At 61.7% G+C, this 26,004-nt stretch overlaps 1 protein-coding gene across 1 annotated transcript in view; it reads right to left on the bottom strand.

Moving 5' to 3' along the window:
* MBD5 (methyl-CpG binding domain protein 5) overlaps window positions 1–24,408 on the bottom strand; it is a 28,853-nt gene extending 4,445 nt beyond the window's left edge. Inside the window, exons 1-9 of the mRNA XM_078623436.1 lie at window positions 22,789–24,408; window positions 21,363–21,465; window positions 14,468–14,822; window positions 13,010–14,436; window positions 9,336–10,447; window positions 4,373–5,592; window positions 3,256–3,335; window positions 1,555–2,949; window positions 747–859 (exon numbers count right to left, since the gene is read on the bottom strand). Coding sequence (XP_078479562.1) covers window positions 747–859; window positions 1,555–2,949; window positions 3,256–3,335; window positions 4,373–5,592; window positions 9,336–10,447; window positions 13,010–14,436; window positions 14,468–14,822; window positions 21,363–21,465; window positions 22,789–22,910 — 5,927 coding nt within the window. The 5' untranslated portion in view covers window positions 22,911–24,408. The remainder of the gene's footprint in view (window positions 1–746; window positions 860–1,554; window positions 2,950–3,255; window positions 3,336–4,372; window positions 5,593–9,335; window positions 10,448–13,009; window positions 14,437–14,467; window positions 14,823–21,362; window positions 21,466–22,788) is intronic.
* Between the last annotated feature and the right edge of the window lie 1,596 nt (window positions 24,409–26,004).

The raw sequence follows: 26,004 nt of genomic DNA, 5'->3' as shown, positions 1-26,004 counted from the left end.
AACAGGGGGAGATCATACACACTCCTCTTACTCACACTGCAGAACAGGGGGAGATCATACACACTCCACTCACTCTCACTGGAGAACAGGGGGAGATCATACACACTCCACTCACTCTCACTGCAGAACAGGGGGAGATCATACACACTCCACTCACTCTCACTGGAGAACAGGGGGAGATCATACACACTCCACTCACTCTCACTGCAGAACAGGGGGAGATCATACACACTCCACTCACTCTCACTGCAGAACAGGGGGAGATCATACACACTCCACTCACTCTCACTGCAGAACAGGGGGAGATCATACAAACTCCACTCACTCACTCTCACTGCAGAACAGGGGGTGATCATACAAACTCCACTCACTCTCACTGCAGAACAGGGGGAGATCATACACACTCCACTCACTCTCACTGCAGAAGAAACGGTTTAACACGTTGGCTTAGGCGAGCAAACCCGCAACATTGACAATGTTGTGGATCTGCTCTCCAACACACAAGCAGTGCGCTGTACTAGTCACGAATTGGCACGTTCCGTATACGTGACAAACCTTACCAATTGGCTGCGTCGGGCGGTGGCGGGTTTAACGGACACAACCATTACATTAACGCGACCTAACCCGATAAACCAATATTTGATCATACAAACTCCACTCACAAAAAGGCACCAGAGTCACAAATCAAACCCCCCCACCACCCTCTCCTGCTGCGAGTTAGGTGTGCGAGGCAGCGGCGAGCGTACTTGCGGTATCGCTTGCGAGCGCGGTGGTGCGCCTCCAGCCCCTCGGACAGAGTCTTCAACTTCTCGGGCTCCACCTGCGTGAAGCTGTGGTCTCCGAACCACATGACCCACACCTGCGGCACGCGCGCACGGTAACACAGGGAAGGCAAAGGTCTCCCGTGTAGCCTCGGCAGACTGTCGGGGCAAGTGCTCGTTAGCGAACAGCAGCGGCTATGAAGGCCGGCACGGTGGCGCACGAGGGGGCGATTGGTGGGCCAGCACCACGCCCGGCCGCCTTTGTCTCCCCAATGACGATGTTTACACAAAGCACCAAGTACTCATTTGAGACTGAATCGACCTAGGGGAGGCCCAGGGCCGGTTCAGATAATCGTCACTGGTGTTGGCCGTGAGCGGGAATCGAACTCAGGTGGACGGGTTCATAGCGCAGCGCGCTAACTGCTGCACTACCGCACCCCACACACACAGACACACGCGTACACACACGTACCACACACGTACCACACACGTACGTACGCGTGTCCGCGCGTGCTCCATGTGTCCATGTCAGTGTCCACGTGTGTGCGTGTGTGTCAGCACGCCTGTGTAACTGGGTGGTGCTCTCCACCCACCCAGTCGTGTGCCGTGCCGGCCTTCAACTGGCCTGGCACAGGCGCCGTGGTGACGTGTACGGTGCCGGTAGCGCGTGTGCTCATCGTCGTCATCGTCGTCATTGTCGTCGTCGTCGTCGTCATTGTCGTTGTCGTCGTTGTCGTTGTCGTCGTCATTGTCGTCGTAGCGGTGCACCCGCGTGGCCGTGCCGGCGCCGCACCTTGCCGTCCTCGGAGCGCGTGGGGTGGGCGCTGCGCACCTCGTCGTGCCGCACCAGCTTGCCGGGCCACGAGGGGAAGCCCTTGATCTGGCCCCACACCAGGTCGCCCAGGTTGAACGTGCGGGGCCCGTAGCGAGCGTCGTGCACCTCGCCGGCCTCGCCGTCCTCGCCGCCGCCCCCGGCGCCGTCGGCGGGCGCCGGGGATCCCGGCGCCCGGCCGCCGTCCTCGTCCTCGTCCTCGCTGAGGCTGCGCGTGTCCGAGGGGCTCGGCGAGCACCCGTTCACCGGCTCCGGGCGCTCGCCGTTGCACGGGAACGCCGGCGCCTCGCCCGGCGGCGCCGCCGCCGCGTCCGGCGCCTCCTCCGCGTCGTCGGCCTCGCACGCCACGGACGCCTCGGACGGTTCGGGAGGCGGCGGGGTCGGCGCCGTCGCATCCGCCGTCCGGGGAGGCGCCGGCGGAGGGGAGGGGCGGCCGGTCTCCGCCGTCGACGCGCTGCGCTCCTCGACGCCTCGCGGGTCGCGCCAGCTTGCCGGGTTTTCGTCGGCAGATTGCGTCGCCGCCGCAGCTCGTGGCGACGGAGCGACAGTTTCCTCTCCGCCGGCCGCATCCGCTCCGCCTGCCGGCGCCTCGGCGGCGGTCTCGCCGGGCGGCGGCGGCGGCCGGGCGAGCGCCAGCAGCGATTGCGACAGCGACGGAGTCCCAGCCGGAGAAGGAGCGGCGGCGGCCGCGGCCTCGCGCACCGGCTCTGCGGCGCCGTCGCGGCTCCGCCAACGCTCGTCAGGTTCTCTCGGCGAGGCGCCGGCTCCTTCGCAGGTATCGCCGCCTCTCTGGTCCGTCTCGTCGGCGCCACGCCGGGGTAAAGTCACGTCGGAGTCGGCGTCCGCCGGTTGCGACGTCTCCCGCGGCGCTTCATCCCCGGCGCCGGTGCCGCCGCCAGCTCCGGCAGGCGTCGGCGAGCGGCTCGGTATCCCGCGCTCCTCCGGCGCGTCTCCCGCCCGCACCAATTCCTGGAACTCGCACGACTCGGCCGCCGTGTCCGTGCCAAACCCTGGGGGGGCGCCGTCGTCAGTCTCCGGTGCAGCCGCCGGCGACGTCACGGCAGACTCGGAGGCGGCGGCGCTCGGGACGGGAGGAGACTCGCGGTCCGAGGCAGCGGCAGCAGGGGACGACGCTCGCGCCGGCGACGTGGAGCCCGGCGACGGCGACCGGTCGGCGCCGGCGGCGCTGCCCAACGGCGACGGCGTGGGGGCGGTGGGCCCGCCGCCCTCGGCGTCGCGGTCCGGTTGGGGCCGCGTCGGGCCGGGCGGCGGAGGGGCCGCCGGCGCGGGGTCCGGACGGTCGCGACCGGCGGCGCCGTCAGCGGTGGCCGCCTCCGCGGCTCGGCCCACGCCGACCTGGCGGAGGCAGAGAGAAGGCCGCGGTTGGGACGCAGGCGGCCCTCGGCGGCCCTCGGCGGCACGGTGGAGCGAGGCCCAGAGTCTGGGGTTCTATCCGGGTCTCGGCCGTCCAATGGAGATTAAACCGAGTGGAACGAGCCGATGGTCTCATCATCCCGGTCACCAGCGACGCTTATTTTATATCGATATAACAGGTGTCAAGGTGATTAAAGAACGGCGACACGTATTGGTGGACCGGTTTAGATGGCAGGCGGCGTGTTAGTGGGTCACCACGCGGGGTGACGGGGGGGGGGGGTCACTCACCAGGTTGAGGAGGCACGTGGGGAGCAGCGGCGCCGTCAGGTCTTGCGAGAGAGCGGCGCTCGCCAGAGCTGGGAGCTCAGCTGGACGGACACGCGCACACGCACACACACAAAGATAAAGATCCCCCGTGTAGCCTTAACAGACTGTAGGGGCAAGTGCTGTTAGCGAGCACCTATGAAGGCCGGAACGGCACACGAGGGGGTGGGCGGCCAGCACCACGCCCAGCCGCCTTTGTCTCCCCAGCGGCGATGTTTACACACCGCACCAGGGGATGCCCAGGACCGGTTCAGATAATCGTCACTGGGTGTTGGCCGCGAGCGGGAATCGAACCCGGGTCACCAGGTTCATAGCGCAGCGCGCTAACCGCTACACTACCGCTCCCCACACGTGGACACACACACACACACACGCAGACACGTGGACACACACACGCACGCACGCACGCAGACACGTGGACACACACGCAGACACGTGGACACACACGCAGACACGTGGACACACACGCAGACACGTGGACACACACACGCACGCAGACACACACACGCAGACACGTAGACACACACGCAGATACGTGGACACACGTGAACACAGACGGACACACAAGCTGACACACATTCACGTACACACACACACACACGTTGACACGCGGATACACAAGCACAAGGACACACGCAGTGACACGCGTCAGGAACAGACGAAACACGTGTGACAATAGCATGGGGGAGGTCGTCCTGGGGTCACGCGCGCCCAGCTGGCCCTGCCGCGATCCTGGGTTTGTAACCGGATATCACGGCCGCCAAATCGAGATTCAACCGGGTCTCTCGCGTGCGCCGAGGCGGCGATGTCGGCCCCGCCATCAACGAATCAAATGTCGACCCCAAAGGTTTGTAGAGAGACCCCGAGGCCCACACGAGTTGTGAGGACATCAGATTCTCAAGCGAGTTTACTCCCTGCTCCCTCCATCGCCCATTTCCTCCTCATCTCCCCCATGCATTCACTTCCCGCCTCCTGCTCCCACAATCTCCCACCTCCTGCTCCCACAATCTCCCGCCTCCTGCCGTCTTCCACCGCTGCGCCCAACTCACCGAGGAGGCTTGATGTGAGCAGGGGGCTCAGCAGATGGGGCACCAGCGACGCCGGAAGCTTCTCTGCGCCGGCGCCACCACCCAGCGCCACCGCGGCCGCTCTCCCGCCCGGCGTCGGCAGCAGCCCCTCGCCGACCCCAACAGCCGTCGGCACGGCTCCCGGCGGCGCCTCCGCCGGCCCCTCGCCGGCGCCCCCCCGTCGCCGGCAAAGAACAAGCGGCTGCGGCGAGGTGCGGCGCCGCAAACTTGCCGGCGCCTGGCTCGTTCTGCTGCTGCGCCGGCGTGGAAACGACCGACTGCCGCCGTTGGTCGTCGTGAGGCGCCGGCGCGGGCCCTGCAGGCGCCGCGCCGGCGGCGGCGTCCTCCTCCGAAGCCGACGTCTCGGCGAGTTCCGACCGCGGCGAAGGCGCCAGCGCCGAAACGTCGCCGGCGGGCTGCGCCGGCGGCGCCTCCGCTTCTTCCCGAGGTAGCGCTTCGCCGCCGCCGCCACCGGCACCGCCGCACAGCGGGTTGAGCAGCCCTGCCGCGAGCTGCGGCCCCAGCGTCATGAGCGCCGGCAACGACAGCAGCAGCGAGTTGCCGGCCGCCGCCGCCGCCGCCTCCATGGACGCGGCGGCGGTGAGATTGGCGAGGAAGGTGGTGTCGGCGATGGCGCTCGCCAGGCTCGCCGGGTGCTCCCCGAGCGGCGACGGTGCCCCCGCGTCCGGGAACGGCAGGTTCAGCAGCATAGCGCCAAGCCCCTGCGCCGCCACCAGCGCCGCCAGCTGCTGCTGCTGTTGCTGGTGCTGCTGCGCCGTGAGCGCCAGCTGCAAGAGCAGCTGCTGCACCGCTTGCGACTCGGCGTCGGCGCCGGCGGGCAGCGGCGGCAGCGAGAACGCCGCCGGCGCCGACAGCAGCCCGAGGCTCTCGGCGAGGCCGGCGCCGGCGCCGCCGGGCGGCAGCAGCCCCGGGAAGGGCAGCGGGGGCAGCTGCAGGGCGGCGAGCAGCCCGGCCGGCCCGCCGAGCGACGGCAGAGTCGACTGGCTCAGCAGCGCCAGCTGCTCCTGGGCGAGTAAAGGGAAGGAGCCGGGCAGGGGCAGGGCGGTCGGCAGCGCATCCTGGGGGCTGCCGGTGCCGGACGGCGGCTTGGGGGAGGCGGCGCTCGGGTCCTCGGCGATGGCGGCGCCGGCGGCGCCGTCTCCGCCGGACTCTTCTAGCGGTTGCTCCGTCGGCGCTTGCGCCGTCCCGTCCGCGCCGGGCTGCTCCTCCGCACCTGGCGAGCGTGCGGCGCAAGCGACGCCGTCGAGGAGGGATGAACGGGTGTCAAGCGCAATCGCTGCGGACGCCGCACAAAGACCGTGGTCGCCGCATCATCGTCGCGCGGCGCTTGCAGGTGCGCTTCTGCGGCCGTCTGGAACGCTCTGCCCTTACGATGTTAGGAAGTCATTGGGAGCTGCGCACTTTTAAATCGTCATCGTCGAGATTGACAAACTGCTTTTGTGGTTAGTTTGTTGTTCTCCCCCCCCCCACACACCTCTGATTAGTACGGTTTGGCTACGGTGCAAATAGAGTTGAACGTACATACATACGTATGACCGTGTTCTCTGGATCACGGACAACATTGCTTTAAAACACAGGGTGGGGGGGGCGGGGCAAAGTAAGTTTGACAATGCAGAGAAGCTGATATTATCCACAACCATAATATATTTTTTTTTCGGTCAACTAGTAAGGTTTGTCACGTAAACAGAACGTGCCAATTCGTCACTAGTACAGCACACCGGTGTGTTGGAGAGCAAATCCACAACCATATTCTTAGGTTTTTTCGGTAAAGTCACGTAGGTATCAAGTAAATAATTTACTTGATACAGCTGTCGTGGCTGTGACGTGTTCCACCTGAAGACGGAAGCTTGTGTTGCCTCCGAAACGTCGTGATTTTTATTTTATTTTACTTTTTTAATGTTTTACTTACGTGACTTTACCGAAAAAACCTAAGAATAGGAATCCTTGCAGTCACGAAAGCTTCAAATCTAAATCCACAACCACTTACAATCTGAGTACAACGTTTGGCCAGTAATTACAACGAACTTCTGCCCGATGATGCTAGTTGTAATATTCACGCGATCAAACCCAACAAACCTATATCATTGAGGATATTGGTCGCGAAAGCCTACATGTTAAATTATCCACAACAATTGCCCATTTATGTACCCAGGAAAGCCTAAACGAGTCTCTCGCATTGAGTATTTTTTTGTTTTTTTCAGCATTAGGATGGTCTCGGCCGATAGCAGTTACAATGTATGGAAGGTAAAGTCATGTAGAAGGGAAATAATAAAATAATACAATAATTTGCCATGTTTTATGTTATTCTTTTATTATTTCCCTTCTACGTGACTTTACCGAAAGAACCAAGAAGATGAATCCCTGCAGTCACGAAAACTTTAAATCGAAATGTATGGAAGGGTTATTTAGCTGTGGGAGGAAAGCGGAGAACCAGGAGGTAACCCATGCAGGATAGGGACAACAAGAACACAAACTCCACACACAGAAGGTGCCCAAGGGGGCATCGAATCCCCCACTCACTGACTGTGCGGAGCAGGAGAGAACATACAAACAACAACAACCGCCATTCGCCACTAAGTGATGGTGACGTCATCACGGCACTTGTGCCAGGCTGTGTGCACTTTGAGGCCACGTGAAGTGTCGAACGCCCGCTGGCAGGAGGTCACGGGACAGACCCAAGTGCCATGGGTTGACTTGCTGAGATGACCGAGATGACTGGCTGATGCACCACCTGTGGCCCCTACTGTGCCAACTTGCTGTGCTTTAGCCACACGGCACTCCGCTCGTTGTTGTGAGCGTCGCTCCTCCGCCCTCCGTTGTTGCTGGAGGGCGACTGCCTCCAACTGCCCAGTAGCGGCCTTCACGAGCCTCCTCCACAGAGGCTGATCTTGACACCGCTGGTACCAGTCATCAACAAGTCTACTCAGCTCCACATCCTCCTGTACCACATCCTCCCATCTCTTCTCTAGCCCGTGCCGTGCCCGTTTAGCTCCCTCGATCCGGCCGAACAAAAGCTGTTGAGGCATGCGGTGGCTGGGCATGCGGGCTACATGACCCAGCCAATGCAGCCTGATGGGACCAGATCTTTCAAGAATTTGTGAGCTCCTCACACAATACAGCCGGGTTAAACAGTTATTATGATGTCATGTAGGGCAGTCTGCACACAATGGGAGATCATCTCTGCTGGGTGCTTTTCATGGTCTCAGACTCTGGACCGCCTTCGGTACATCAACAGATGGCACTTCAGCCAGCCACTCACAGGGGGTGACTACTTCTGCCAACATGAGGCACTTCAGTCTCAGCAGGGTCATCCCCACTTTGCCCCATGAGGTTTTCAAGGCTGAGGGATTTCCCCTCCCCCAAGACTTCACAGAAACGCTCAGAAAATCTGCAAACCTGTTCCTGGGGGTCGGAGATCGGATCACCGTTCCTTCCCCTAAGGATGGTTGATAAGGTGTGGCGCTGCAAGTTACTTATTTGATGTATTTAAATAGCGATTTGTGATTGCGGGCTACTGGGGCAGACTCCATCAACTCAGCAACCTGTGCCAACCACCACCCATCCTTGCAATGCCGCATGGCTCTCTCCGAACCTCTGAGTGAAGGCTGCGGTAAACGTCCTCATTCTCCGACATGTTATGCTGTAAGAAGGTGGGAGTGGGCCTGTCGCTTTTTCTCAGCCAGCCGGAACACCTGCTCCGTCAGCCAGGGTCTATGGGGAGGTCTGGACCGTGTACCCAAAGCAGCCATTGCAGCTTCATGAGCCACAGTCCTAAACCTCGCCCATTTCCCCTCGACATCAGGTGGAGTGGGGGACGATGCCAACCCCAGCCGCAAACGATGATGAAATTCTCGCTTGCAACTTTCATCAGCTAGCTGAGACCAGGCCACCTTAGGTTGTAAATGGGGTCGCGGGTGTACATCCACCACCGAAGTGGAAGACTGGCAGGCGCTTCTTACAGATGTCTTTCCGATGGTTAGTGGCCAGATCAGCTCCACGGTTGGTCCCGGTGTCAAGGACATGCACCCGCATGTGCTGTTCCATCACTATGTAGTCCAGCAGATGTTCTTGCTTGGACCCAGCATGCATCCATGATGTTGTGTGGATGCACCGATGCCGGAACAGTGTGTTGGCGATTAAAAGCCCATGGGCTTCAAAAAAATCTAGCAGCCTCCTACCGTTGTTATTGAGCTGATCCGGCCCATGCCTTCCAATCACTCCAGACCAGGTTCCAGGATCATGACACACTCGGGCATTAAAGTCACCCAACAGAATTACTAACCCGAGGAGCCACTCTTTAGCTAGCCCCTGTGATAGGTCATAGAAGGCATCCGACTCATTAGCCTTGCCTACATCCCTCCACCGAAGATGTTCATCTTCGGTGTTGATGGAAGCAACCACCATCATCACCACTCCTCGCCTCTGGTCGATGGGGAGGTGAGCCCGCATTAGCCTGGGGCTTACCGCTTCACACACCTCACCGCCAAGTTCCCATACCCCCTTCATTATTTTGTTTCGAAGAAGAGCCACTCCCTGTTGTTTGGAAGTCTCCTGTCCCGAGCATAGGACTGTCCACCCCTCATGGTGAATGAAACCAGAGCCGGTCCACCGGACCTCCTAAATATCACAGAGATCCAAGCTGTGCCGGTCCAGCTCCCGACAGGACTGGCAGCCTCTCCTCTGCAGTGAGCGTTCGAACATTCCACGTGGCCACTCACCTCACACACACTGTGGAAAACAGGGGGAGAGATCACACAAACTCCACTCACTCACAATGAACAGACCAGGGGGAGATCACACAAACTACACTCACACAGTGCAGAACAGGGGCAGAGAGATCCCACAAGCAAGCTCCAACACAGCGAGGGGCCGCTTGCCCCCAAGGCACGAGTGCCACCCTGCCAAGGGCTGCATACGAACGAGAGGAGAGAGAGATCCAACTAACAATACACCAACCGGCGACGGTCGTGTCCCGCCGGGCCTCGGCGCAATCCGGCGCCTCCGCCTGCGCCGCGCCGGCGTCGCCCCGGTCGCCCGCGGGGTCCTCGCCGCCGGCGCTCCCAGCACCCCCGGCGGGCAGGACGGGCGACGGCGCAGCCAAACTCGGCGCGGATTCTCCCGTTCCGTCCGGCGCCGGCGACGGCGTCGGGAGCCGGTCCACGGGGGTCGCCCCCCTCTCGCCGGCGCCCGACTCCGGCAGGGACAGATCCAGCCCCGCCTCCTCCTCGGGGTCCTTCCGCTCGTGCCCGCGAGTCCTGGCGTTCACGCCGGCGGCCTGTGCGCCGGCGGCAACGGCGGCAGCGCCGCTCGCGCCCGCGGAACGCTCCTGCGCTCGGCCCGGGCGAGCTCGCGCCCCCCTTCAACCGCGCGGTCGCCACGGCGCCGCCGGCACCATCAACGACCCCGTTGCCGGCGCCGCATTCGTCCGTACTCATCCCGGCGGCGACGGCACCGTCCAAGTCCCAGCCGTGACCCTTCGCCGCAGCGGCGGTGCCGGCGTCGTCCGGGGAGGCCACCTCGGCCGCCGCCGCCGGAGCCAGCTGGTTGCCCGCCGCCCTCGCGCCACCGGCGCCCGCCTGCTGCGAGCTCATGCTCTGCAGCAGCTGCGACATGGGGTGGCTCCCAAGCAGCCCGCCGCGCCACAGCACCTGCGGCGGGCCTTTCGGCGAGCCGGCCCTCCCGTCGGACGGCGCCGGCTGCTGCTGATGATGCTGCTGGTGCACCAGCTGCTGCGCCGGCTGCTGCTGCTGCTGCGGCACCTGCTGGCGGAGCATGCTCAGCACGTCGGCGGCGGTGGGGCCCGACGACGGCGCCGCACGGTGGCGCCGGTGGTGACCCCCGCTCAGCCGGTCGCGCAGGGACGGCGCCGCGCCCACGGGGCCGCCGGGGCCGGTGCCGGCGCCGTCCCCGCCGGGTAGCAGCACGCTGCCGGCACCCTGGAAGACGCCGCGCTTGCTCGGGAGGTCGGCGCCGCCGGGCTGCTTGCCCTGGTTGGCGAGCTGGGCCTTGGCGGCGGCCGACAGGAGGCTGCTGGCCGGGTAGGAGGTCGGGTTCTGTTGACTCAGCACCTGGAGAAGTAGGAGTGAGTGAGTGGGAGTGAGTGAGTGGGAGTGAGTGAGTGGGTGGGAGGAGGGGTTCTGTTGACTCAGCACCTGGAGAAGTAGGAGTGAGTGAGTGAGTGGGAGTGAGTGAGTGGGAGTGAGTGAGTGGGAGTGAGTGGGAGTGGGAGTGAGCGAGTGAGTGGGAGGAGGGGTTCTGTTGACTCAGCACCTGGAGAAGTATGAGTGAGTGAGAGTGGGAGTGAGCGAGTGAGTGGGGGGAGGGGTTCTGTTGACTCAGCACCTGGAGAAGTAGGAGTGTGAGTGAGTGAGTGGGAGTGAGCGAGTGAGTGGGGGGAGGGGTTCTGTTGACTCAGCACCTGGAGAAGTAGGAGTGAGTGAATGAGTGGGAGTGAGTGAGTGGGAGTGAGTGAGAGTGGGAGTGAGTGAGTGAGTGGGAGGAGGGGTTCTGTTGACTCAGCACCTGGAGAAGTATGAGTGAGTGAGTGAGAGTGGGAGTGAGCGAGTGAGTGGGAGGAGGGGTTCTGTTGACTCAGCACCTGGAGAAGTAGGAGTGAGTGAGAGTGGGAGTGAGTGAGTGAGTGAGTGGGAGGAGGGGTTCTGTTGACTCAGCACCTGGAGAAGTAGGAGTGAGTGAGTGGGAGTGAGTGAGTGAGTGGGAGGAGGGGTTCTGTTGACTCAGCACCTGGAGAAGTATGAGTGAGTGAGTGGGAGTGAGCGAGTGAGTGGGAGGAGGGGTTCTGTTGACTCAGCACCTGGAGAAGTATGAGTGAGTGAGAGTGGGAGTGAGTGAGTGAGTGGGAGGAGGGGTTCTGTTGACTCAGCACCTGGAGAAGTAGGAGTGAGTGAGTGAGAGTGGGAGTGAGTGAGTGAGTGGGAGGAGGGGTTCTGTTGACTCAGCACCTGGAGAAGTAGGAGTGAGTGAGAGTGGGAGTGAGTGAGTGAGTGGGAGGAGGGGTTCTGTTGACTCAGCACCTGGAGAAGTATGAGTGAGTGAGAGTGGGAGTGAGTGAGTGAGTGGGAGGAGGGGTTCTGTTGACTCAGCACCTGGAGAAGTATGAGTGAGTGAGTGGGAGTGAGCGAGTGAGTGGGAGGAGGGGTTCTGTTGACTCAGCACCTGGAGAAGTAGGAGTGAGTGAGTGAGTGGGAGTGAGCGAGTGAGTGGGAGGAGGGGTTCTGTTGACTCAGCACCTGGAGAAGTATGAGTGAGTGAGAGTGGGAGTGAGCGAGTGAGTGGGAGTGAGTGAGTGGGAGTGAGTGAGTGGGAGGAGGGGTTCTGTTGACTCAGCACCTGGAGAAGTAAGAGTGAGTGAGAGTGGGAGTGAGCGAGTGAGTGGGAGGAGGGGTTCTGTTGACTCAGCACCTGGAGAAGTAAGAGTGAGTGAGTGGGAGTGAGCGAGTGAGTGGGAGGAGGGGTTCTGTTGACTCAGCACCTGGAGAAGTAGGAGTGAGTGAGTGGGAGTGAGCGAGTGAGAGTGAGTGAGTGAGTGGGAGTGAGTGGGAGTGGGAGTGAGCGAGTGAGAGTGAGTGAGTGAGTGGGAGTGAGTGGGAGTGGGAGTGAGCGAGTGAGTGGGGGGAGGGGTTCTGTTGACTCAGCACCTGGAGGAGTGAGTGAGTGAGTGAGAGCGAGCGAGCGAGTGGGAGGAGGGGGGGGATTTTAGCAAGTTATGTTTGGGCGGCAGGGTAGCGGCAGTGATAACACTTGGTAATTGTTTTGTTACCCTTCTATCTGGCAACAAAACTGACACCTTTTTTTTACAAGGAGTCATGTTTGCATAGACCACAATACCTGCAGTCATAATGCAAACAAAAAACATAACTCTGATAATGTGCAGTGTCCTTGAAGTTGATTGGTCCACACCCGAGACAGCTTTCCTTAGGAGCCTAGTCTCACATGAACAAAAAGGTGTCAGTTTCGTTGCCAGATAAAAGGGTCAAAAACCAATTATCATATTTTTTACTGGCAAATGAGGTTCCAATGGTGATGACACTTGTTCGCTTTGCAGCAAGAAAGCCCTGGGTTCAATCCCCGACGACTCGTACACCCCCTTTCTGTGCGGAGTGTGTATGTCTCGCACCACGTGATCACAGACGATGTAAAATAGTGTCGGGGACCAGAGGGCAGCCTCTGTAGGACAGGGGACGGCTCCGACTCCCGTGCACGCAGCTTCACCTGGGCAAGCCCCGACATCGTGAAGACTCCCAGCAGTGTCAGGGACTCCGAAAGCAATGAATTACCCACACAATCTCTTACACACACACATTCAAAGACAAAGATTATCCTTATTGCTTTAAGAGACCGTTGGGACAAGTACTAGCTATGAAGGCCCGGCACACGAGGGGGTGGGTGGCCAGCACCACGCCCGGCCGCCTTTGTCTCCCCAGTGACGATGTTTACACACCGCACCTGGTACTCATTTGAGGCCGAGTCGACCGAGGGGAGGCCCAGCACCGGTTCAAATATTCGCCGGGAATGTAACCACTTGACCACCGCACGCACGCACACACACGCACACTTTCACACGACTACACACACGTGCCGGTGCTACGCCGCCAGACAACCCACCGCACCTGGCACAGCGGTGTGCCCAGGAGGCCCGGCTGTTGTTTTCCCTGCTGCTGGTGTGGCTGGTGGTGGTTGCTGGCGTACGAGTGCGACGCCGCCGCCGCCGCACCAGGCAGACCGATGAGAATGGACGGCGCCAGCTCCTTGTAGCCGGCGTCGCCGCTCAGCCGGGGCGACCGGGCCGCGGAACCCCGCGCGCCGCCGGCGCCCTCGACGCATCCCGAGCCGGAGCGCGGCCTCTGAGGCGAGGCGTCGGCACGGCAACCCGCGGGCCCCGCGCCGTGGTAACCGTCCGGCGAGCCCACGTGGTGCTGCTGGTGGTGGTGGTGAAGGTGCTGAGACGTGGATGTCGGCATCGTCATCGACGACGACGCCGCCGCCACCGCCGCCGCCGCCGCCGCCCGTGCCAACAGGTGGTTGCCGTGACCGCCCCCCGATCCGGCGCCACCGCCTCCTCCTCCCGCGCCGCCGTGCTTCATGGCGGTCGGCAGCGGCAGGTTACTAGGCAACGGCACGACCACCGGCGTGGCGTTGAGCGGCGAGGGCAGCGCAAACGCCGTGGGGTTCACGAACTGTCCGCCGGCGCCGCCGCTTGTAGCGGCGCCGGGATTGGCGGGCCGCGCCGGGATGGGATCCAGGATGCCGAGCGGATCTTTCTCAGTGCCGCCAACAGGACTGCGGCGCAGCGCGCACGCCGGCTTGCCACCGTAGTAGCCGTGAGCCGCCGCCGCGGCCGCGGCCGCCGCCGCCGCCGCCGCGGCCGCCGCGTGCTCCACCAGCGGGAGGCCGAACGGCGCCGCCTTCTTGGCGAAGGGGCTCTTGGGCGTGAGCGTCGGCGAGTGCGGCACGGCGCCAGCGCGGCTCGTGGCGGCCGCCGCCGCCGGCGGGCAGCCCGCGGGGAGCAGCCCTCCCGCCGCCGCCGCCGCCGCCGAGGGGCAGAAGCCCGGGCTGCACCGGCTGCCGTAGGCGTCGGGGCTGCCGACCGACTCGGCGCAGGGCGAGGTGGCGCCTTCGCCGAAGAAGCATGAGCTGCTGGAGGAGGCGGCGCTGCTGAGGCTGCCTTGGCTGCCGTAGTACGGAGACCGCTGGCCGCGCTCGCCGCTACCCGCTCGTTGGCGCCCCCCCGAGGAACCGGCTCCGGCGCCGCCGGCGCAGGCGTCCCGGGGCTCCGGCGTGCCGCCGAGAGCCCACTCGGAGCTGCCGAGCCGAGGCCGGGCGCCGGCGGGCACGGGCGGCTCGGGCGCCGCCGCCTCGCACGGACGCGCGGCGTTGGCACCGTGGCCGGCGCGCAGCCGCGACAGGAAGGAGTTGGCGCGCGCCGAGAGGCACGAGGGGAAGAGCAGCTCGGCACCCGGCTTGGGCCGGCCGGAGCGGCCGCCAGGCCCGGCGGTGCCGCCGCCGCCGCGTGGCGCGGGACGCACGCCGCCCTCGCCTGCAACGGGAGGGGAGGTCAGCGGTGGCGCCGTGGCGGTGGTGGCGAGCGGGCCCACGTGCCAGTGGCTCGGCGCGTGGCAAGTCACTCTCTCCGCCCGACCGACCGACCCATCCACCGCATCTACCCAACCAACCACAACGATCGCGCGGCCATTCACACTGGCCCTCGCACTCACCGGCAGAGGAGAGCACCATGGCGGTGGCGGTCGTGGTGCGGTGATGGTGGTGGCGGTGGTGGTGCCCTCCCGTCTCCATGCTCTTGTGGAGCGTTGCCATGGCGATTATCTTCCGCTTGTGGTTGCACAGCTTGGTCATGTCGGCGTCCGCCTTCACGTCCTCCGCCGAACGCGGCCGCACCGCAGCTCCGCGCTCAAAGTTGAACACCTGACCCAGGTGCGCGGGGGGGGGGGGTGAGATTGTGTATTGGTCTGTGTGTGTGTGCGAGAACATCGCCACTGGGGAGACAAAGGCGGCCGGGCATAGTGAGGGCAACCCACCCCCTCGTGTACCATTCTGGCCTTCGTAGGTGCTCGCTAACAGCACTTGCCCCACAAAGTATGCCGAGGCTAGACGGGGGATCTTTGCCGTTGTGTACAGGTAGCGCCCTCCAACAACAATGAAAGGCGGAGGGGCGACGCTCATAAAACAAACGAGCGGAGCACGCCTGGGGCAGCCACGTCACACCGAGTCGGTGAAGTAGGGAGCGCAGGTGGTGCAATCTGCCGGTCATCTCAGGCGGTCAACCCATGGCGCCTGCTGGGTCTGTTCCGTGACCTCCTGCCATCACCAGCGAGCCTTTGACATTCCACGTGGCCGCCTGACAGCTGCACCTAGCCTGGCACAAGCGCTGTGCTGACGCCCCCCGTTGTTGTTGCACAGGTCTGTTGGGCGTATGGGTCCATTCGTACGCGGGTCAGCCTGTGTTGCTGTGTCCATCTCTGTGGGTCAGTATGTGTCTGGTCAGTATGCGTCTGTGGGTCAGTATGTGTCTGTGTGGGTCAATATGTCTCTGTGGGTCAGTATGTGTCTGGTCAGTATGTGTCTGTGTGGGTCAGTATGTGTCTGTGTGGGTCAGTATGTGTCTGTGTGGGTCAGTATGTGTCTGTGTGGGTCAGTATGTGTCTGTGTGGGTCAGTATGTGTCTGTGTGGGTCAGTATGTGTCTGTGTGGGTCAATATGTCTCTGTGGGTCAGTATGTGTCTGGTCAGTATGTGTCTGTGTGGGTCAGTATGTGTCTGTGTGGGTCAGTATGTGTCTGTGTGGGTCAGTATGTGTCTGTGTGGGTCAGTATGTGTCTGTGTGGGTCAGTATGTGTCTGTGTGGGTCAGTATGTGTCTGTGTGGGTCAGTATGTGTTTGGGCAGTATGTGTCTCTGTGGGTCAGTATGTGTCTGTGTGGGTCAGTATGTGTCTATGTGGGTCAGTATGCGTCTCTGGGGGTCAGTATGCGTCTCTGGGGGTCAGTATGTGTCTGTGTGGGTCAGTATGTGTCTATGTGGTTCAGTATGTGTCTGGGCAGTATGCGTCTATGTGGTTCAGTATGTGTCTATGTGGTTCAGTATGTGTCTGGGCAGTATGTGTCTGTGTGGGTCAGTATGTGTCTCTGTGGGCCAGTATGTGTCTGGGCAGTATGCGTCTCTGTGGGTCAGTATGTGTCTATGTGGTTCAGTATGTGTCTGGGCAGAATGTGTCTGTGTGGGTCAGTATGTGTCTCTGTGGGCCAGTATGTGTCTGGGCAGTATGCGTCTCTGTGGGTCAGTATGTGGCGTCTGGGCAGTAGTCGTGCAGCGGTTCGCGTGCTATGCTCCAAAGTAAGCTCGCAATAATCGTCAGACCGTGAAGATTAATATCCGGCCGGTCTCCGACGTGTGCCTCGGCTTGCCAAAACTGCCTTCCGGCCAATATCTGGCACTGAGGTGCCTTAACCAATAAGTTGTATTATTAAAACGGATACTTTCTCTATTAAGCTGGGATAGCAAACACCCGTAGGATAATAAAACAGAAACAGAAACATCTGGGCTTCGGAAACTCCGTTCTGGAGAAGCTCCCAGCACGCGCAGTGAAACGTCGGACAACCACACACCGCAAGAGACCGCAGCCGGCAGCACAACCGCGGACACCCCACGCGGCCACGATGTCGTAACGCGTCGCGACAAACAAAGATCATCGCGGAGACCCCGAGCTCCAGCCGAGAGTGATGGGGGTCCCAGACGGGGTCTAGACAGTGGGTGATGGGGGTCTAGACAGTGGGTGATGGGGGTCCCAGACGGGGTCTAGACAGTGGGTGATGGGGGGTCCCAGACGGGGTCTAGACAGTGGGTGATGGGGGTCCCAGACGGGGTCTAGACAGTGGGTGATGGGGGTCCCAGACGGGGTCTAGACAGTGGGTGATGGGGGTCCCAGACGGGGTCTAGACAGTGGGTGATGGGGGTCCCAGACAGGGTCTAGACAGTGGGTGATGGGGGGTCCCAGACGGGGTCTAGACAGTGGGTGATGGGGGTCCCAGACGGGGTCTAGACAGTGGGTGATGGGGGGTCCCAGACGGGGTCTAGACAGTGGGTGATGGGGGGTCCCAGACAGGGTCTAGACAGTGGGTGATGGGGGTCCCAGACGGGGTCTAGACGGTGGGTGATGGGGGTCTAGACAGTGGGTGATGGGGGTCCAGACGGGGTCTAGATAGTGGGTGATGGGGGTCCAGACGGGGGTCCCAGACGGGGTCTAGACAGTGGGTGATGGGGGTCCAGACGGGGTCTAGACAGTGGGTGATGGGGGTCCCAGACGGGGTCTAGACAGTGGGTGATGGGGGTCCAGACGGGGTCTAGACAGTGGGTGATGGGGGTCCAGACAGTGGGTGATGGGGGGTCCCAGACGGGGTCTAGACAGTGGGTGATGGGGGTCCCAGACGGGGTCTAGACAGTGGGTGATGGGGGTCCCAGACAGGGTCTAGACAGTGGGTGATGGAGGTCCCAGACGGGGTCTAGACAGTGGGTGATGGGGGTCCCAGACGGGGTCTAGACAGTGGGTGATGGGGGTCCCAGACAGGGTCTAGACAGTGGGTGATGGGGGTCCCAGACGGGGTCTAGACAGTGGGTGATGGGGGTCCCAGACGGGGTCTAGACAGTGGGTGATGGGGGTCCAGACGGGGTCTAGACAGTGGGTGATGGGGGTCCCAGATGGGGTCTAGACAGTGGGTGATGGGGGTCCCAGACGGGGTCTAGATAGTGGGTGATGGTGGTCCCAGACGGGGTCTAGATAGTGGGTGATGGGGGTCCAGACAGGGTCTAGACGGTGGGTGATGGGGGTCCAGACGGGGGTCCCAGACGGGGTCTAGACAGTGGGTGATGGGGGTCCCAGATGGGGTCTAGACAGTGGGTGATGGGGGTCCCAGACGGGGTCTAAATAGTGGGTGATGGGGGTCCAGACAGGGTCTAGACGGTGGGTGATGGGGGTCCAGACGGGGGTCCCAGACGGGGTCTAGACAGTGGGTGATGGGGGGTCCCAGACGGGGTCTAGACGGTGGGTGATGGGGGTCCAGACGGGGTCTAGACGGTGGGTGATGGGGGTCCAGACGGGGGTCCCAGACAGGGTCTAGACAGTGGGTGATGGGGGGTCCCAGACGGGGTCTAGACAGTGGGTGATGGGGGTCCCAGACGGGGTCTAGACGGTGGGTGATGGGGGTCCCAGACGGGGTCTAGACAGTGGGTGATGGGGGTCCCAGACGGGGTCTAGACAGTGGGTGATGGGGGTCCCAGACGGGGTCTAGACGGTGGGTGATGGGGGTCCCAGACGGGGTCTAGACGGTGGGTGCCAGACGGGGTCTAGACGGTGGGTGATGGGGGTCCAGACGGGGTCTAGACGGTGGGGTGATGGGGGTCCAGACGGGGGTCCCAGACAGGTCTAGACGTGGTGATGGGGGTCCAGACGGGGTCTAGACAGTGGGTGATGGGGGTCCCAGACGGGGTCTAGACAGTGGGTGATGGGGGTCCCAGACAGGGTCTAGACGGTGGGTGATGGGGGTCCCAGACGGGGTCTAGACGGTGGGTGATGGGGGTCACAGACAGGGTCTAGACAGTGGGTGATGGGGGTCCCAGACGGGGTCTAGACAGTGGGTGATGGGGGTCCCAGACGGGGTCTAGACAGTGGGTGATGGGGGTCCCAGACGGGGTCTAGACAGTGGGTGATGGGGGTCCAGACAGGGTCTAGACAGTGGGTGATGGGGGTCCAGACAGGGTCTAGACAGTGGGTGATGGGGGGTCCCAGACGGGGTCCAGACGGGGTCTAGACAGTGAGTGATGGAGGTCCCAGACGGGGTCCAGAAAGGGTCTAGACAGTGGGTGATGGGGGTCCAGACGGGGGTCCCAGACGGGGTCCAGACGGGGTCTAGACAGTGGGTGATGGGGGTCCCAGACGGGGTCCAGACAGGGTCTAGACAGAGGGTGATGGGGGTCACAGACGGGGTCTAGACAGTGGGTGATGGGGGTCCCAGACGGGGTCTAGACAGTGGGTGATGGTGGGGGTCCCAGACGGGGTCTAGACAGTGGGTGATGGGGGTCCAGACGGGGTCTAGACAGTGGGTGATGGGGGTCCCGACGGGGTCTAGACAGTGGGTGATGGGGGGTCCCAGACGGGGTCTAGACAGTGGGTGATGGGGGTCCAGACGGGGTCTAGACAGTGGGTGATGGGGGTCCCAGACGGGGTCTAGACAGTGGGTGATGGGGGTCCAGACAGGGTCTAGACAGTGGGTGATGGGGGTCCAGACAGGGTCTAGACAGTGGGTGATGGGGGTCCCAGACGGGGTCTAGACAGTGGGTGATGGGGGTCCCAGACGGGGTCTAGACAGTGGGTGATGGGGGTCCCATACGGGGTCTAGACAGTGGGTGATGGGGGTCCAGACAGGGTCTAGACAGTGGGTGATGGGGGGTCCCAGACGGGGTCTAGACAGTGGGTGATGGGGGTCCCAGACGGGGTCTAGACAGTGGGTGATGGGGGTCCAGATGGGGTCTAGACAGTGGGTGATGGGGGTCCAGACAGGGTCTAGACAGTGGGTGATGGGGGTCCCAGACGGGGTCTAGACAGTGGGTGATGGGGGGTCCCAGACGGGGTCTAGACAGTGGGTGATGGGGGTCCCAGACGGGGTCTAGACAGTGGGTGATGGGGTCCCAGACGGGGTCTAGACAGTGGGTGATGGGGGTCCAGACGGGGTCTAGACAGTGGGTGATGGGGGTCCCAGACGGGGTCTAGACAGTGGGTGATGGGGGTCCCAGACGGGGTCTAGACAGTGGGTGATGGGGGTCCAGATGGGGTCTAGACAGTGGGTGATGGGGGTCCAGACAGGGTCTAGACAGTGGGTGATGGGGGGTCCCAGACGGGGTCTAGACAGTGGGTGATGGGGGTCCAGATGGGGTCTAGACAGTGGGTGATGGGGGTCCAGACAGGGTCTAGACAGTGGGTGATGGGGGTCCCAGACGGGGTCTAGACAGTGGGTGATGGGGGTCCCAGACGGGGTCTAGACAGTGGGTGATGGGGGTCCCAGACGGGGTCTAGACAGTGGGTGATGGGGTCCCAGACGGGGTCTAGACAGTGGGTGATGGGGGTCCAGACGGGGTCTAGACAGTGGGTGATGGGGGTCCCAGACGGGGTCTAGACAGTGGGTGATGGGGTCCCAGACGGGGTCTAGACAGTGGGTGATGGGGGTCCCAGACGGGGTCTAGACAGTGGGTGATGGGGGTCCAGACAGGGTCTAGACAGTGGGTGATGGGGGTCCCAGACGGGGTCTAGACAGTGGGTGATGGGGGTCCCAGACGGGGTCTAGACAGTGGGTGATGGGGGTCCCAGACGGGGTCTAGACAGTGGGTGATGGGGGTCCCAGACGGGGTCTAGACGGTGGGTGATGGGGGGTCCCAGACGGGGTCTAGACAGTGGGTGATGGGGGTCCCAGACGGGGTCCAGACAGTGGGTGATGGGGGTCCCAGACGGGGTCCAGACAGTGGGTGATGGGGGTCCCAGACGGGGTCTAGACAGTGGGTGATGGGGGTCCAGACGGGGTCTAGACAGTGGGTGATGGGGGTCCCAGACGGGGTCTAGACAGTGGGTGATGGGGGTCCAGACAGGGTCTAGACAGTGGGTGATGGGGGGTCCCAGACGGGGTCTAGATAGTGGGTGATGGGGGTCCAGACGGGGGTCCCAGACGGGGTCCAGACGGGGTCTAGACAGTGGGTGATGGGGGTCCCAGACGGGGTCTAGACAGTGGGTGATGGGGGTCCCAGACGGGGTCTAGACGGTGGGTGATGGGGGTCCCAGACGGGGTCTAGACAGTGGGTGATGGGGGTCCAGATGGGGTCTAGACAGTGGGTGATGGGGGTCCAGACAGGGTCTAGACAGTGGGTGATGGGGGTCCCAGACGGGGTCTAGACGGTGGGTGATGGGGGTCCCAGACGGGGTCTAGACAGTGGGTGATGGGGGTCCCAGACGGGGTCTAGACAGTGGGTGATGGGGGTCCCAGACGGGGTCTAGACAGTGGGTGATGGGGGTCACAGACAGGGTCTAGACAGTGGGTGATGGGGGTCCCAGACGGGGTCTAGACAGTGGGTGATGGGGGTCCCAGACGGGGTCTAGACAGTGGGTGATGGGGGTCCCAGACGGGGTCTAGACAGTGGGTGATGGGGGTCCCAGACAGGGTCTAGACAGTGGGTGATGGGGGTCCCAGACGGGGTCTAGACAGTGGGTGATGGGGGTCCCAGACGGGGTCTAGACGGTGGGTGATGGGGGTCACAGACGGGGTCCAGACAGTGGGTGATGGGGGTCCCAGACGGGGTCTAGACGGTGGGTGATGGGGGTCCCAGACGGGGTCCAGACAGTGGGTGATGGGGGTCCCAGACGGGGTCCAGACAGTGGGTGACGGGGGTCCCAGACCGCCTGTGCTCACCTTGTGTAGCACAAGGGGACACTCCAGGCCACACTTGCAGGTGCCGTCGGCGAGCAGGTAACTCTTCACCTCCTCCATGGAGCACAGCACGCTGCCTCCGGGACTGCAAGCGGACAGAGAACAAAGATTCCCCCACGCCACCACGTGGTGGCAGCCCCATTGCCCGCGATCGCTACACCTTCGTTTGGTTGCGCAGGAAGGGCGCAAACGAGTCTCGATAATCTTTTGCAGGAGGGTTCTGCCAAGTTGTTTTTTTTGCAGAGGGAGCAAGGAATGGAAGGGGGGGGGGCGATGTTGCTGCCTAGCGTGCAACATCAAACTGGGTACATTTTTTCTGGTAATTATTTTTGGCATTACGATGTTTTTGTAAAATACCGATTACATTGTGTGTGTGTGCGTGTGTGTGGGGAGCGATAGTGCAGCGGTTAGCGTGCTGCGCTATGAACCCGGCGACGGCCAACACCAGTGACGATTATCTGAACCGGTCCCGGGCCTCCCCTAGGTCGACTCAGCCTCAAATGAGTACCTGGTGCGGTGTGTAAACATCGCCACTAGGGAGACAAAGGCGGTCGGGCGTGGTGCTGGCCACCCACCCCCTCGTGTGCCGTTCCGGCCTTCATAGGTGCTCGCTAACAGCACTTGCCCCAACAGTTTGTTAAAGGCTATACGGGGGTTCATTGTTTTTTTGTTCTTTGTGTGCGTGTGCATATGCGCGTGCGTGTGTGCGTGCGTGCGTGTGTGCGTGCGTGTGTGCGTGCGCGCGTGCGTGTGCGTGCGTGTCAATTAGCTACTGGGGAATTGAATGCAGGCAATTTTTTCTGGGAGGCTTGATGCTTCACCACTGACCCTGCCTGTGAACCCCTTATCAGTGCCCTGCCTTATTACAGACCAATTCACCTTATAAATCTCAGTGTTCATCCTACAAAGTCCCATCACCACAAAAGGAGAAACACAAAAACGTATTTTTGTTGCCCGTATTGAAACGGCTGTACGCCATGTGGACCCGAAAACTCAATTTGCCTGTACAAGAATACGGGGTGAACCGCGATGGATTGACACGGTGTGCCACTGACCGTCAAGTACGGCAACCTGTAGCTGATGTTGCCACGGCCGTACCTGATGTATGGCGAGCGGTGGTGCAGCGGTTAACGCGCTACAGAGCCCGGCGACCCGGGTTTGATACCCGCTCACGGTCAACACCGGTGACGATTATCCGATCCGATCTCGGGCCTCCCCGAGGTCGACCTCTGCCTCAAATGAGTACCTGGCGAGGTGCGGAAACATCGCCACTGGGGAGACAAACGCGGCCGAGTGAGGTGCTGGCCACCCGCCCCCCTCGTGTGCCGGCCTTCATGAGGTGCCGCTCGCTAACAGCGCTGCTCCCCCCCCCCAGTCCGTGAAAGACGACACGGGGGAATCCTCGCACCTGGTGTAGGTGACGGCGTGCGACTCCACCTTGCGCTGCCACCCGACGGGCACCATGGCCGCCGCTGCCACCACCAGCACCTCTTGAGCGCCGGATGTCTCGCCCTCTTTAGCGCCATTCATGTCGCCGTGACGACTGCGCCGCCGCCGCCACCCCGCCCCGCCAACCCGCTCGTTCCCGCTCTCCGGCTCGGCTCCCTTCCAGCTCGCCCGCTCTCGTCCTCTCCCGTCCTCTCCCGTCCGCCCGTGGTCCGCACTGCGTCTCACGTCATGCTGGCGCGCTCGCCCCCCGAGCTGGCGCCGCCACCCGACGGCCGGAGACGCGGCGCCCCGCTGGGACGCGTCGCTGCTGTCGCCACCCCCGCTGCTGCGACCCGCAGCCGTCGTCGCCAACGACGATTCTCGTACTTCCAAGTCTTGTTCCCCTGCCCCCCCCCCACCCCTCCACAACCACCGCACCGGCCGAATCGATGCCGGCTTCTCAGCGGCGGTGCGGGGTCACCAGCGTCATCGCGACGGTGGATCGCCGGGCGACGCCACACCCTGCCGGCGATTTAAAAACGACGACGACGCCGACACGGCGCCTCTCGTCTTAGCCCGTCCGTCAACGCCAAAGCCACCGCTGGTCGGGACACGCGGCAGCAGCAGCCATGGTGACGGAGAAGCCAGGCCCTGAGCCGGCCGTGCCCTCGGCTCGCCCCTCTCGTCTCCCCGATCGCTTGCGGTGTAGGCGCCGGCGAGTCAGATTTTCCGTTTCGGTTCCTTTGGTCCGCTTCCTCGTCAGGGCCGCGCGGCGCGGCACGGATGAAGAGGGCCCCTCGTCGGGCCGGACGGCATGACGGCACGTGGAGCGAGAGACCTGGAAATTAAATATAAATAAACAAACAAACGCGCACGTGTCAACGCGAAAAGATCCTCCGCGCGGCCACACGCTGTGGAGCGGAGGCCGTTGCTGATAGCGGGCGACCGTTGAAAGGCCGTCCCAGTGCACACTCAAAGCGTCGAGGCAACCCCGAGTAGGCCCCCTGCACAGGTTCCAATATCATCAACCCACCAATGCCAAGCGTGGCGGGGAATAGAAACATCAGGCCATCATCGGGAATCAAACGAAGAATCGCAGCAATTAATTGAACCACGGGGCGGTGGGGGGGGGTGTCATCTTGCTCGTCTTGTTCATTCAATGCTCGTGGAGGCACATTCGCAAGCAACTTCCGCAATAGACTTGCGTGCATCGAAACCGAATCTCGCGTGCACAATTCCACGCGTGCACAGTCAGTATATGGAATCGTTGAAATCAAAGGGATCATCATTACACGCCTAACGAGTAAAGCCGCGCCCCCCTTTCATTATTACGCTTGGGGGATGCTGCGCTGTCTAAACCCAATTGAGTAACCTTGCAGATCATTTTTCAGCAACGGAATGTGGTTTGGCCAATACCAGAGACTGACTATTGTTACGGGAGTTTTGTTATAGCTACGAGAGGAAACCGGAGAATCCAGAGGAAACTCCATGCAGAGCAGGGAGAGAACATACAAACTGCGCACACAAAGCGCACCAGAGTAGGGCATCGAACCCAGGCTCTTCTTGCTGGCAGGCGCACACGTTAGCACGGTGCCACCCAACTCGAAAAACGACGACACGCCGCTGGGGGCGGCGGCGTCGAGACGAAGGGGTAAGAGCGGCGCGTGAAGGGGCGGTCCGTGGAACTGGCGAGACGGAGGCGCCGATCGGGAGACGCGCAAACGAGTTGGCAGTGGTGCGCGTGGTGCAGAGGTCGCAACCGGGTACCCGATACCCGGCTACCCGATACCCGGCTACCCGATACCCGGCTACCCGTACCCGGCCGGGTACGGGTAGCCGTTTGCGACCCTGGTCCGGCCGAGTACGGGTAGGCTGTGAGTCACTGGTGAGTAACCGTTTGTCACTCATTTCGGGTAGGGTACGGGTAGGGTACGGCTACCTGTACCCAGCCGGGTACGGGTATCGGGTACCCGGTTACGACCTCTGCGTGGGGGTGGCGACGCTGCCTCTGCAATTGCTGCACTACAACTCTGGAACTCGTTGCCCCCTCGAGGGGTCACGACTTGCGAGGCGCTACTTACAAATGTGAACATCACGCCTAAAGAAAAAGCTTCTTTTGTAAAATGTCTCTCTCTGGTTATTTTCAAACGTCTCTTCTTCTCGACTTGGTTGTTGTTAACCATGTTCTGCCTTCCCATGCGTAGCGGCCCTGAGACCGATTGCCTAAGGGCACTTTATACATTTACATTGTTGTTATTATTAAGCTCCTCCACGAGGAGAGAGCTCCAGACAGAGCATCTCCAGACGGTATCTTGGCCTCCTCTTTCAACGCTGGCCCGACGTTTTGGAAGAGGCGGTGAGCACCAACACTTTAATTCTAGATTTGAAGCTTTCGTGACTGCAAGGATTCACTCTTATTCTTTTTTTTTGGTAAAGTCACGTAGGTAAAAATGAAATTAAAATTAATAAAAAATAAAATAATAAAATCACGACGACGTTTCGGAGGCAACACAAGTCTCCGTCATCAGGTGGGACCGTCACAGCCAGATTTGCTGCATCAAGTGAGGCAGAGATTCCAAGATGCAAGTTCTTAAATACAAGTTAAGGGGGAGGAGAGGGGAGGGGGGAGCTTATCACACTTTACCCCACAGCAGGCGACCCTCCGACGGGCTGCGGTGCACCCGTTTGGTGGACCGAGGTGGCCAACAGGGTGGAATTGAAGCTGCCCACGCGGGAAAAATAAACCCGGTCCACCCTCGACTGTCACGCGCACCACTCGGCGCGCACGCCGTCACGAGCCTGACGAGAGATTTTTAAAACCGACGCGTCGTTCGGACCCTCGGCGTGTGCCACGCAGTTTCTCAAAGACGCCGGCGATTGTGGCCTTCCTTCCATTCTCTAGCGCCACGGTTGCCAGGAGATGTTAACCCCCTCGCCTGGTTTACAGGAGGTCGTGGGTTCAACCCCGACGCCTGTATATTTGGGGCTTGCATGTTCTCCCCGTGTTCGCGTGGATTTTTCTCCAGGTTCTCCGGTTTTTCCCCTCCACATTTTAGATGCTTTCGTCGATTATTTGGCTGCTATAAATCTCCACGCGCCAAACCGATTTGTCGAGCTATCGTTTGTGATAGCCAGGTCACGTCTAAAAGAGAGCCACATTGCTCAGGTGGGCCTCAGCTGGTAAAATCATATTTAA

Source organism: Lampetra planeri, unplaced genomic scaffold (assembly GCF_965212315.1).
Source record: "Lampetra planeri unplaced genomic scaffold, kcLamPlan1.2.h2 scaffold_252, whole genome shotgun sequence".
Classification (NCBI taxonomy): domain Eukaryota; kingdom Metazoa; phylum Chordata; class Hyperoartia; order Petromyzontiformes; family Petromyzontidae; genus Lampetra; species Lampetra planeri.
This window is presented reverse-complemented; position numbering and strand designations above follow the sequence as displayed.